The following is a 12,667-nucleotide window of genomic DNA, read 5'->3' on the forward strand; positions in this document are numbered from 1 at the left end:
ACCTCAGTGGCACACTCTTTCATAGTCTTTTGAGACTGATGAATAACAACTGGATTAGCTTGGAAGGGGCAGAGGCTGGTGGCTGCAGCAGTGCTACCAGTTGGAGCAGGGGCATGCGGTAAAGGGTGCTTGGAGGAGGGCATTTGGAAATAGCAGCACTGGTGGACCCTGTTGGAGTTTATGGGTGCTGGCAAATGTTTCATAATGTCGGGTGTTGATTCTGGATTGAAAGGAAGCTGAATCTGGTCCACTTGAAGGATTTCAAAATCCATTGTTGGTCATTGCCTTCATACAGATCCACCAAAATAGTTCAAAACAGTAAGCAAGCTTTCAGGTTCCCAAAGCTGTTCATTAATCAATTAGGCTGTATACTCAGCTTTCCTCCACTCCGCTCCCATTTTGCTACCTTAATGGTGAAACCCCAAATTCTGCATTTAGTCATAGCCTTAAGATAGACTCTGAGGAGGAGACTGCAGACTAAGTAAAAGCATCACTTGTTGCAAACCCTGATGTTAGTTACTCCCAAACATTTTTCAGCCACTGTGTCATACATTCAAGCTATTAATGGAAAAAATCCCCTACTTCACTCTTTCAACAATTATAGGCAAAGTGAGAATTCTAATCCATGGTATTGTTTATGAGTCTGGCATCGGTATGAATTATTTTTTATTTATAAACACAAAATATATAGGTGGTGTATTTGTTTTGAAGCATAAGAAGAATGAGAGAAGAAACACAAACTTTACGGAGACTTTTCTTAATCATTTGTAAATTCATCTATTACAGAACACACAGCATAAAATATTGAAGTTAAGTCTGTTTACAGAAAAATACTTTAAAATGGGACTTTCTTCCTACAGAGGAATGGGGAGGGGATTAACAGTAGCTAAAGCCAGATACTATCTATTCCTTTACAGCTGGCAGGAATAATTTATGAGGCTTGCCTCCTTCGTTTTTGCTGCTTCATGCAATTTTTTTCCTTGACTTAAATATAAATAGCTCCTAAAGAATTAGCCAATGCTGGTGCTGAGAGAGAAGAGAGAATGAGTCACATAACCAGTGTGATAGTGTTTGAAGAGAACCAGACCTGGCTTTCTGGTCAACACAGACATTTTTATTGTGTCTGATGTAATGGAGCTGAATCAGCGAATTGCTCCCTCGAGAGCCATCAGGAGATATACATATCATTAACCCTTCTACAGCATATGCAACTAGTTACAAAGCATAATTTAATTAAATATGCTAACAAATACTCTTTTGCTTCCATCTCTTTTCTGCTTTTCATCTGTTCCTATATATGTGTGTGTGTGTGTGTGTGTGTGCGTGCCACTTTTACAGTAGTACGGCTTAGAAACAGACTTCAGTTCAAATGTCATGCAATTTCATGAAAAGCAACAACACGCAGTATTAGAATTAACTTTGGTAGGTGCTCCTAACATTTGTGCCAGGCGTAGATTATGTTCAAAGCCAAACACATTTCTACATATAATACAAAAAACAGTTGCATTTCCTTTTCCCTGATTTTTAAAATGCTAAGTGTCTGAAGAAAAGACCAGTGCCTGACGCCTGTGACTATTCATACATACCTTGTGGGTGACTTCCTGTGGGTTTGTATGCCTGCTTTGACACTGTTGGTCATGTCGCATTACTCTTACACAGAAATAGAAATCAGGAAGGACTGAGGCCTTCTAATATTCCCCCACCCCCGCAGTTACAGAAAATGAATCACAAGAGAGGACCCCTTTCTCAGTGCCCCAGAGAATGAAAGAGACATTTATATAAAGCATAAAGAACATTATAAGCCACAGTCAGTACGAGTACACACACACATATACATGATTTTTTGTTGTTACAATCATTTAGTCAATGTGGTCCTTCATATAAAGGAATGTTACTTTTCTGCTTTCTTTACCAGAGGTTAATTGAGCCCCATTAAACAATTGTTAGTGCCATTTTTATCATAGTTCTGAATTCTTTTGCAGATTTTAAGGGATTTTCTTTTAAACCTGTGCACTACTGTACAAAAATAAAACTCTACTACAGTTGTTTAGGTTAGTCTAAGTATTGGAACGTCATCTGTATTTTTTAGACTTGCGGGCAACACATTTTCCTACTGAATATCTTGTTATATTGTGAATGCCTCTGCATACTAACTTTTAATTATATTATTGATCTCTACTCTATGCAATAGGACATCTCCCATACGTCTCATCATTCTGATGCATGAGCATAGCTTTTTAAAATGAGTAGTCATTATAGTAGCTGTGCCCTTTCTTGAAGATGTGGTTGAGGTGGAGCGGTGGTCAGAAAATATTTTTACCTTCAGAGGGATTTTTGGTAGTAGTGACAGTACCACCATTTCCTTGACTGTGAAGGTAATGAAACTTGGGCACAATAATGGGATGGAATTTAAACCTGTATCTTGCCCTGACCTCAGGTATCTAGAGGAAAAGTTTACACACTGTGTTGTTTCCTGCTTGCATTTCAGAATAGATTGATGGGAATGAGTTTTTATAAAGCTTGACAACATTATATAAATCTGAAACAAGAATTGTGTAAAAAAGCATTATTTTCAAGTTTCTATAATCTCCTTACTGTTTTCTTTGCCCTCCTGTAAATGAAGGTAGGTAGAGAACCAGTAGACAAAGACTACAATGGCATTTTGTTTCTTCACTTCAGAATGTGTTGAGATATTTTCTGGATGATTTAAACTGCATGGTGAAGGGTTGTTAAACTCTGTAGAGTGCATGAAAGCCATTTTCTTTTCAGTCACATTTGGTTACTTACTTTTACTGCCACTTCTCTCATCATAACAAAGCAGTTAAAAGGACTACTACTTATGATCGTTGTACTGTGGCATTGGACTAGAGTATAAAATACGTATGATACATATTTGTTCTTCATACTTGCATGATACTTTGTACTCAGAAAAAAAGCAGTCTTAAGATTTCCTTTATAATATAGAATCATAGAGTTGGGAGGGACCCTGAGGATTATCTAGTCCAACCCCCTTTTAATGCAGGAATCTGCAGTTGTCCCATACAGGGATCAAACCTGCAGCCTTGGTGCCACTAGCACCATGCTCTAACCAATTGAGGTATCCAGGAAGGAAGTCTATACCACTTTTTGCAGTACCTTCCTCCCGAAGGCTGCATCTGCAAATATGTATTTGTATTCTGTATTTGTAATATTTGTAGTATTTGTAGATATATTTTTAAAGTTTTCTATTGGCATTAAACTCCTTGATCAGTATCAATTTGAAATGAAAAAAGCACCATGAATTATTTTATCCCATAATAAAAACCATTGCTTTTGATTCTGTAAAAGAAAAAATGTAATTGATGGGCTCCTCTTTCAAAAGTAGCTACTATGCATGGAATAAATGCATTACTGCATTGAAGATTATATTTCCATTCAATGACTGTAGACCTAGCAAATTTGTTTCACTTAATTCTGTTCAGGGATTGCATCCCAGTTTTCCCTAGTATGACCCATATATCTGAATGTATTTATTTTTACCAAATTCAGTTCTTTAAATAAATTACACTGGAATATCATGGTTTCCCTTGTGGCCTCCCATTGATTTCCTTGGAATATACTGGCAATGATTGGGTAGAATTCTACTGAAATTTGGCAGTGCACTTAAACCAGAATTTAAAAAGAGGTTTTTGGCAGCAATTCTTTTCCAGAACAGCACATTTTGGTATGATACAATTCACTAGATGAGATAATAATCCAAATATTTGAAAGTAGGTTATGCATTTAATCCATATCTTAGATTAGTAAAGAGCCAAATCATTGACTAAGTTCCAAGATTAAGAATGAGAGGAGGACTGAAATTTTAAAAGGTAGCAGTGGTTTCAGTTCTTAATCACCGTTGTAGTACAGTGGTACGTCGGGTTACAGACTACGCTAACCCAGAAATAGTACCTCAGGTTAAGAATTTTGCTTCAGGATGAGAACAGAAATCGCACAGTGGCAGCACAGTGGCAGCGAGAGGCCCCATTAGCTAAAGTGGTACCTCAGGTTAAGAACAGTTTCAGGTTAAGAACGGACCTCCAGAATGAATTAAGTTCTTAACCCGAGATACCACTGTACATTAGTTCACTATTAGTCTATTAGCTTTGTATACAACAGTGACTATAAACCTTGGTTTCATGGGTAATACAAAACCTTTGTATTACAGCTGTTTCTGCCCAGAAGCAAATACTAAAGTTGATTTAATGTTAATTTTGTGCAGATGCACGTGCAAGTAATGCTTATGGCACTGTGCTTCTGGTTTGTTAATTATATACACGAGCAAGCAACTTTGGAGGCTTTACACATCAAACAAATAGGGCTGGCCCAACTGAAGAAGCAAACTGTCCCACCACTTTGGGATGCCACTGAGGTATTCAAATGGCTTGGAGAGAGCAAAAGCTGCTGCATATGCTTTTGTAGGGGGCAAATAGGTGGCTTAGCAATTCATTGACTGGGTTGTTTCCTACATTCCAGGTATTTCTGTACCTTCCCCATCTATTTGGCTAAAGATGAGTGACTGTCAGGGTTTCAAAGAGCTTTCAATTCCCAATTATCAGCATATCATTGGTGCTTTAAAGAATCCTGCATGGCACTTTGAAACTACAACAGTCAGCTGATTGTCAGGGCTTCAAAGCACTGCACCACATGATGTCATTGTGGTGTCAGGTGATTGACAGATAAGCAGCCGTGCTCACCTGTCAAATTTGGCTGGCAAGAGTTAGGGTAGATGAGGATCTGGCCCACCAGCCTGATCCAGTTCTTCACCCCTGATGTAAAAGTACAACCTTGTACAACCAAATGTGAGTGGTCAAACCAGACAATCTAGCAGAGAAGGATGGGCCAAGCAAAGGGAAGCTGTGGCTGGGCCAACGAAGGAAAGCAGGTCAAAACATATGGAATTGAAAAGGGGATAGCAGCAAAGAAAAGCAACAGTGGATAAAGAAAGAAGTTCAAGTCATAGCCATTTGGAGGAAACAAGGAATCTAAGCAAAAACCGCTGGAGGAAAAAGCAATACCAGTATGGAGCAAAGCCAGCTAGGAACACAAAGGATATTGGGTCTGGTACTTGCCTTTCCACTTGATTACACGTTACATTTATAGCCATGTATACATACATGTTCCCATCATCCAGTGAGCATCTCATTAGTGATGCAGTTTCCACTGTGTTTGTTTGCGGGAATAAAATATATTCTGCATTTTATGTGTTTATGGAATACCTTTTTATGGATCCATTTTTGCAGCCATAAGGTGGAACACACAGAAAAAAATGTGCAATGCTGCTCAAATGTCACTGAAGTTTGGCTGTAATAATATTCTACAAGTTACCCATTTTAAAATGTATTTATTTCCCCCCATAGCTTTAAATAACCTATTATAGTGCATTGTTTCCCATCAGTTACAGAGGCGCTGACAGCATCTTCTAATTACAAGAAATATGTATGCTGCTGCTTTTGGTTCTCACAAAACTTTTTAATCTCTAGAGAGAAACCCAAAGACCCAAACACAGATTTTTGTAGAAGTGTGTTTATACTTAATTTTAACACAGTCGTAATTTTATCGTTGGTGTTTTTAATATGCTCCTGAGAAATCAAGTGTACACTTTAATGTTTTGCACATATCCCAAAACCAAACTTAGGTTGGTGAATTCATATATACTGATTTAGAACTCTTGTAATAAGATCTGATTTTTGGCTTCCTTTCCCTTGAAAATGAAGTGGGCCTTTTTAAACAGTCTAGGCTGAAACAATCTTTCTTCAAGAGAAGTAAGAGTAACCTTGTGCCAGGCTTAATACCATGTTAAACTTTTCCATTTGACACATGTATCCAGATTTCTCAATATGTGCTATTTTTACTTTTAAAACTTTACTCTGTATTGTTCTTCTGTTTAGGTTTGACTGTTCTGAGTTTCACAAACTTGAATTTATTTTTCTTTTGTAGTGAAAACCAAATTTCTAAATAGGAAAGGTTGCCTTGGTGTCTTCAAAATCTTCAGTTTGAGCAGTGCTGTTTTATAGTCTTCAAAACACAGGTCTTAGAACTTGCTGCTTTATTATACTACAATAGGTCCTAAAAGCTTATTTATGTTAATAATATGCCTTGTACAGTATACAATGAAGAAGAAGAAGAAGAGTTTGGATTTGATATCCTGCCTTTCACTCCCTTTAAGGGGTCTCAAAGCGGCTAACATTCTCCTTTCCCTTCCTCCCCCACAACAAACACTCTGTGAGGTGAGTGGGGCTGAGAGACTTCAAAGAAGTGTGACTGGCCCAAGGTCACCCAGCAGCTGCATATGGAGGAGCAGAGATGCGAACCCAGTTCCCCAGATTACGAGACTACCGCTCTTAACCACTACACCACACTGGCTCTCATTTGAATGCAAATGTGACATTCCCAATTTCTAAACTATGGTTAAACATTCAGGAGAAGGCTTAGTTTCATGACTTGACAACTGGTTAACCTGGTTCAGATGTAACACGGAACTCTGGCTTAATACAAGCAACAACAAAAAAGCTCCAAAGTAGTACATCAGGGAAGGGAGGGACTAGGGAGGAGAACCCAACCCAGCACTAATTCCTGAGATGGTCCATACTGGACCATTAATTGCAATTAGTGCTAACCAGGGTTCCCACTTCATCCATACTAAAACCATAAATTGAAGTCATTTTTAGGCATGGATATACAGGAGCCATTGATAGTTATAGCCACAGTTAACATTACTGGAAATACAGTTGTTTCCACAGGTAGACCTGCCAAGGTTCTGTGGCCTCACAGTTGCTTAATTATTAGATCAGGAACTCATACGTGACTCCCCTCCCTCAGATGTGTAACCTCCTGCATCATATGCAGACTGAGAAAATCACAAATACATGAAGGCGTACTTGGAGAAAATTCAGGTCACCTTGTACTACTAAGGTATCTGCATTGCTCTGTCATCTTTTAGGTGAAATAGATTTTGTGAAGCTGTAACTTATTTCAAATATTATTACTTTTTGCACTATGGCCTGGAAGTACATCTGCTTAGTATTTATATCAATTTTTTTGGTAGGACAATTTAATGAGCATTTGGCCCTCAGTATTATTTTCATGCATTGTATTGCATACCTTAGATCATTTTCATTAAAAAAGAATGTTAAGAGCTTCCTGCTTTCCCCTGATTGTTCGGTCCCATATTACAAAAATTGATTATTAAGCCTGAAATAGATACAAAATGAGATGCAAGAAAATATGCCAGCATCATAATATCGTTGAAGATTTTTCCATCATTTACCATATTAATCCATTGCTCTGGAAAGCAACCACAATGTCATTCCCACTTGAAGAAACTACTATGAGGAAAGCATATCCCCCAAAACTGTAATTTTTCTGATTTAATTTCTACTGTATAACAATTTATAAGTGCTTTTGTAACAATTTACAAGAGCCAGTATGGTGTAGTGGTTAAGAGCGGTAGACTTGTAATCTGGTGAACCAGGTTCGCTTCCCCGCTCCTCCACATGCAGCTGCTGGGTGACCTTGGGCTAGTCACACTCCTCTGAAGTCTCTCAGCCTCACTCACCTCACAGAGTGTTTGTTGTGGGAGAGGAAGGGAAAGGAGATTGTTACCCATTTTGAGACTCCCTAGAGTAGTAATAAAGCAGGATATCAAATCCAAACTTTTCTTCTCTTCTTCTCTCCTTTTGACAGACCAATGCTTATTTAAATAATGTATATTGCAGTGTTAACTTTTGGTGGATGAATAGGTTTCAAGTCATGAGAAGTGCTCATTCTGCATTAGTCAGACTTTTGCTGGAGCTCTTTGTCTTAGCTCTGGGTGCTGTGCTTTCAGAAGGATGTAAACAAACTGGAATGGGTTCAGATGAGGTCAGTGAAGATGGTCAAGAGTACAGAAGACAAGTCCTATGACAAAAGGTTGAAGTACTGTGACAAAAGGTTGAAGTACATTTAGCCTGGAGAAAAGAAGCCGTGGCAGGGTTGGGATGGGCATAATAGCACTCTTCAAATACTTGAAGGGATATTACAGTAGAAGAAGCAAATACTTTATATCTGCTGCCTTCGAAGGCAGGGCTACATCTAATGGTCTTTAGGTACAGGATAGTAGATTTGGACTGAACATTAGGAAAAAATTATTAATGTTAAAAAAAAGTTTAACAATGGAACCATAAACCAGTGAGGATGTTGCCGTTGGACATTAGGGTAGATTGGCCTTGTTGTAAGAGTAATGGACACAACTGATTGCAAAGTACACCATGATATGGAACTGTTTAGCAAACATAATGGGCCTTGATAAGGCATAGTAGCAACAGGACAAACCAAAAGTTCATCATTCTTTTCTGTTCATAACACTGCTGTGTAATATATTAGAGTAAGAGGTAGTAATCACCCAAAACCCTAGTAAGCTTAATGGCTGAGCAAGGTTTTAAACCTGAATCTCCCTGACTCAAGTCCAACACTTTGCATACTATTCTGCATTTGTCTTCTAATGTAGCCAGGATATGACTTGAGGGGCAATTGTGTAGGGTGCATGGAAGCTCATGCCACAGTAAATCGATTGGTCCCTAAAATGTCTCATCATGTTATATCTCTTTGCTGCAAGACAAACAGCTGCTCCTTTGACTTTGGAAGGAGGAGCTTTCAACAACAACAAGCAAACATCTACAATAGATAAAGTGCTACTTTCTCTGCCCTTTGTTCAAATAAGATTTATGATGTTTGAATCAACCTCTGTTCCATTTTGTGTCTGTATATGTGCTGTTTTAGTTGTTTTGTAGCATTCTCTAGATGGAGGCACCTGCAAGGGAACCACAAAGAGAGCTCTTCCCCTCTATACTTCCCCACCCACAGATACCTATTAAAACTGTTTCACAAAAATCGTCTGCTCCACATAACAAGTGTTCACTGTTGTTTAGCGATTTAGACTTTTATGTGAAATTATCCCAGAGATACCAACTTTTTTCCTTTTATTTTGCACTCAGTTCATCTAATAAAAAGCTGGAATAGCATTGCCTTACTGTTAGCTAATTAGGTTCATGCCTTTGCTTCAGAAACCATTTAACATTTAGTTAGTGTCCTCACTGTCCTGGATGCTGAACAGAAAATTGAGTAATCCTATCACTGTCCCAAAGACAAATAATTTAAGAGTGATAGACAAAGATGTTGTATGCGTACACATACACAGAGCATTATTACTGCATTGTTGTAATATATGCATTGTGTACTGCAGAAGTAATTACAAGTGGAAGTATGCACTTTTTTTTTTTAATTTGCAGTGGTCCTATGCCTTAGAGAAACCAAACACCGGCAGCATATTTAATATTGCTTGGTCTACCGATGGCACGCAAATAGCGGGGGCTTGTGGAAATGGACACGTGATTTTTGCTCATGTTGTGGAACAGCGCTGGGTGTGGAAAAACTTTGGAATAACATTAACTAAAAGAAGAACGATGGAGGTATGTGTTGGATGTTTCAAGCTTTGTGAGTGGCTCACAAATGTGGTGAGCACAAAATGTTGGCAGAAAACAACAGGTACTTTTTGAATATCCTTTTCAGTTGTAGGTGAACTGAGTGAATGAGTGACATCCGTCTCTGTGGCCAGCTAACCAACCCCAGGAGATCTGTTCATCAGACAGCTGGATTGAGCAGCTTTCAGGATGCTCCTGGTGATAATAGCATGTTGACCAATATGTTTATGAACTGAGGTCAATTCTCGCAACCCAATGTGAGCTTGTTGATGTTAGGAAGGCTACTCTGGAGTAAATTGACTGTGGAGTATACCTTTGGTTACTGCAGTGGCTGGAAATTCAGAATAAAAAAAACCACATTTATGCTAGAAATTATTTTGCAGCTGGCAACAAAGTCACAGCTGCAGAAGCAATCGCATAATAGTCCATGCACAGATAGCCTTGGTTTACTGGCTTTGGAAAAAAAACCTGTACATGTACACAGCTGTGGTTTACCATTATAGCAGCTGCAGCATTGTTGGTTTGTTTTTTTACTATAGTGCAGGTTTTTCTGCTAAGAGCAGGGATAGCGCTGAATGTGTCTGTTTTCTTTGATCACAAAATCAGTACATTAGCCAAGCACTACCCCCCCAACCTAATAGTGCTTCTTGATGAAACTTTGCCCAGAATATTTCAGCCCCAGGTTAAAATTGTTTTCAGCTAGGTAAAACATCTACTGTGATTTATTTTTACTACTAGTTGTCCAGCCTAGAGAAACCATAAGCTTTTCATACCTAAAATCTGATTGCTAACAGAATATTTTAAAGAGCCTTTTATTAGTCCCAATTAAAGATTTTCAGGCAACTTTCTATTTTATGGCTACCTTATTATAAGTGAAGCCTAAAAGAATTGTGAATGTAGGTTCTTTTAAAAACACACGGTCCTAAATTTAAAATGTGAGTCTGAGGATCTGAAAGCAAATGCATTAATTTTTTACCTGCTAAATGTTCTGTCCTCGGTGACCAGACACTGACTCATAACATCCCACCCAGAGGACAGGGAGATAATATACAATTTCTGTTGTTACAAGTTTTCTCAATTACACATTCAGTGTTAGAGTTCAGGCCAAGCTTTTCAGCCCTGGGTGCCCAGTGTTAGGCTCCCAAATCTATAATTAGGCACCTAAATATCTTTTGGCCTGAAGTGAAGTTGTCTTTGATTCTGAATATATAATTGGGAAAACTTGCAACAACAGAAATTCTATATTACCCATCTGTCCACTGGGTGGGATGTTATGAGTCAGTGTCTGGGAATATGGAAGACAAATTGGCAGGTAAAAATCATATTTTTGGTATTCATTCCCAGACAGCGAATCGTAATGAATGACTCTGTCTAGTAATCCCTGAAGCTTTAGTTATATTTAGCTTGTACAGCTTCGTGGGAAAGGTATACAAAGGAGTCTTCGCTAGCAGTGTATGCAAATGACTTGCACATAATTTAAATTCTTGTTTTGAGGTTGTCTCAAGAAAAGTTTCCAGCCCAGCTTCAACTGTGTTGTTTAGAAATAAGAATAAATGCACAATTAACATATCATTCTCAATCTTATATAAAAGCTTTAGTTCACTTTTGTTATAAGATTCTGGAAACCAGAACTGACTAGATCTCCACTGGTCCTGCCCTGGTTTACTGCTTATAAATAGTTAAGTGACATTAATTGTGAATTATCATTGTATTTCCATGTTCAGGATGGGAGGAGCTGTTCCCTTTTAACAACTTTCACTTTCCAAATGTCAGCTTTCTGTGAAGCCTTCTCAGATACCAGTATGTAATGAACAAAGCCCTGAACCACTTAGGCAGAGGGTGCCTTTCTCTTTATGTCCCAAGTCTGTTGCTGCAATAATCTGGGAAAGCACTATTAGTACTACCCCATGGCCAAGGAAAATGAGTCTTATTTATTAGGAGTCATGTGTTCAGTCTTTGACCTCAAAGAAGGCTGCAGCCCTACACTACTGATCTGAATAAAGATACATAGGAGCACACTGCATATTGCTAGGTCTTAACAATCTTCAGCTCAATAGTTTCTAAATTATGGGCCCTAGATTCTTTAAAATAAATACAAAAATGGGAGTTTTAAAGCTTGAATTTGAGGAATATAAATACTTGAATATTCATTATTCATCTTCATTTCCTGACATTCTGTACTGTCCTTAGAGCTAAGAATAAGGCTACTTCTTTGCTTTTGCTTTCAAAATTATTTAAATTTTATTTAACCATTGGCTTCTGTTCCCACTAGGTTCGTAATGTGCTTAATGACGCAGTGGATTTACTGGAATTTCGAGACAGAGTCATTAAAGCCTCTTTGAACTATGGGCATTTAGTAGTTTCAACATCTCTTCAGTGTTACATATTCTCGTAAGCAGCCTGAATTAATGAGACACAGCCATCTGATCAATTAAAAACCTTGAATTTTTCACAGCTACATGATTTGATTTGGGAAGCATCCATTGTTTTATCTCCTATAAACCTAAGCTAAATGACATAAACTTCTCATAACTGTGAATGGAATTAGCTATGTTCATTTTCCCATGAGCGAGACCTTCCCAGTGAAGCCACATGTTATTGCTTATTGGCATCCTGTTTCCCAGTGCAACTGTGCACTATTTTGGTCTGTAACCTTTTAATCACTACTCGTGCCAACTTTCTAAATTACTTTTTAAAGTTTGACGTCCTCTAACAAAGTTTAGGGGTACAGTTGGAAGTTCTGTTTCAAGGGAATATGGCAAAGCTCTAGTGGGCATTTAGCTGATGTCCATGTACATCCTACTGGTGCATAAAAGCTGTAACTAATGTTTAAAACAAGGCTGGCCCACCCATGGGGCAAGGTGAGACAACCGCCTCAGGCAGCAGACCCCAATATAGATATTTTTATCTCCCTTGCTCCTGGTGTAGATCTTCACTCACCCCTCCTGCGAAACCCAGCCAGATGGGCAGGGTATAAATAATAAAGTAGTTATTATTATTATTATTATTATTATTATTCCCTGATGGGGAGGGAGGCTCCATTTCGTGGTTCTCCTCAGCTGCCAAAATGTCTTAGTCTGGCCCTAGTTTAAAATGATATTGGAAAAATGTGAAATAGGTTCTTGTTATATAAACGGAATGATAAATACTTAACTGTCCTCTGATTCTTTTGAAATCTTACCACAATG

The 12,667-nt window shown here is 38.3% G+C and overlaps 2 protein-coding genes across 4 annotated transcripts in view; one reads left to right on the forward strand and one right to left on the reverse strand.

Moving 5' to 3' along the window:
* Window positions 1-12,667, forward strand: part of IFT80 (intraflagellar transport 80) — a 63,208-nt gene that overhangs the window by 33,278 nt on the left and 17,263 nt on the right. For all 3 annotated transcript variants that reach the window (XM_083442090.1, XM_083442091.1, XM_083442092.1), the window contains exons 9-10: window positions 9,288-9,467; window positions 11,752-11,870. In XM_083442090.1, the coding sequence (XP_083298216.1) occupies window positions 9,288-9,467; window positions 11,752-11,870 (299 nt within the window). The remainder of the gene's footprint in view (window positions 1-9,287; window positions 9,468-11,751; window positions 11,871-12,667) is intronic.
* LOC310678457 (putative membrane protein C3orf80 homolog) overlaps window positions 1-12,667 on the reverse strand; it is a 63,200-nt gene that overhangs the window by 2,283 nt on the left and 48,250 nt on the right. The gene's annotated exons all lie outside the window — the stretch shown is intronic.

The sequence above is a fragment of the Podarcis tiliguerta genome (assembly GCF_965153285.1).
Source record: "Podarcis tiliguerta genome assembly, chromosome: 5".
Taxonomy (NCBI): domain Eukaryota; kingdom Metazoa; phylum Chordata; class Lepidosauria; order Squamata; family Lacertidae; genus Podarcis; species Podarcis tiliguerta.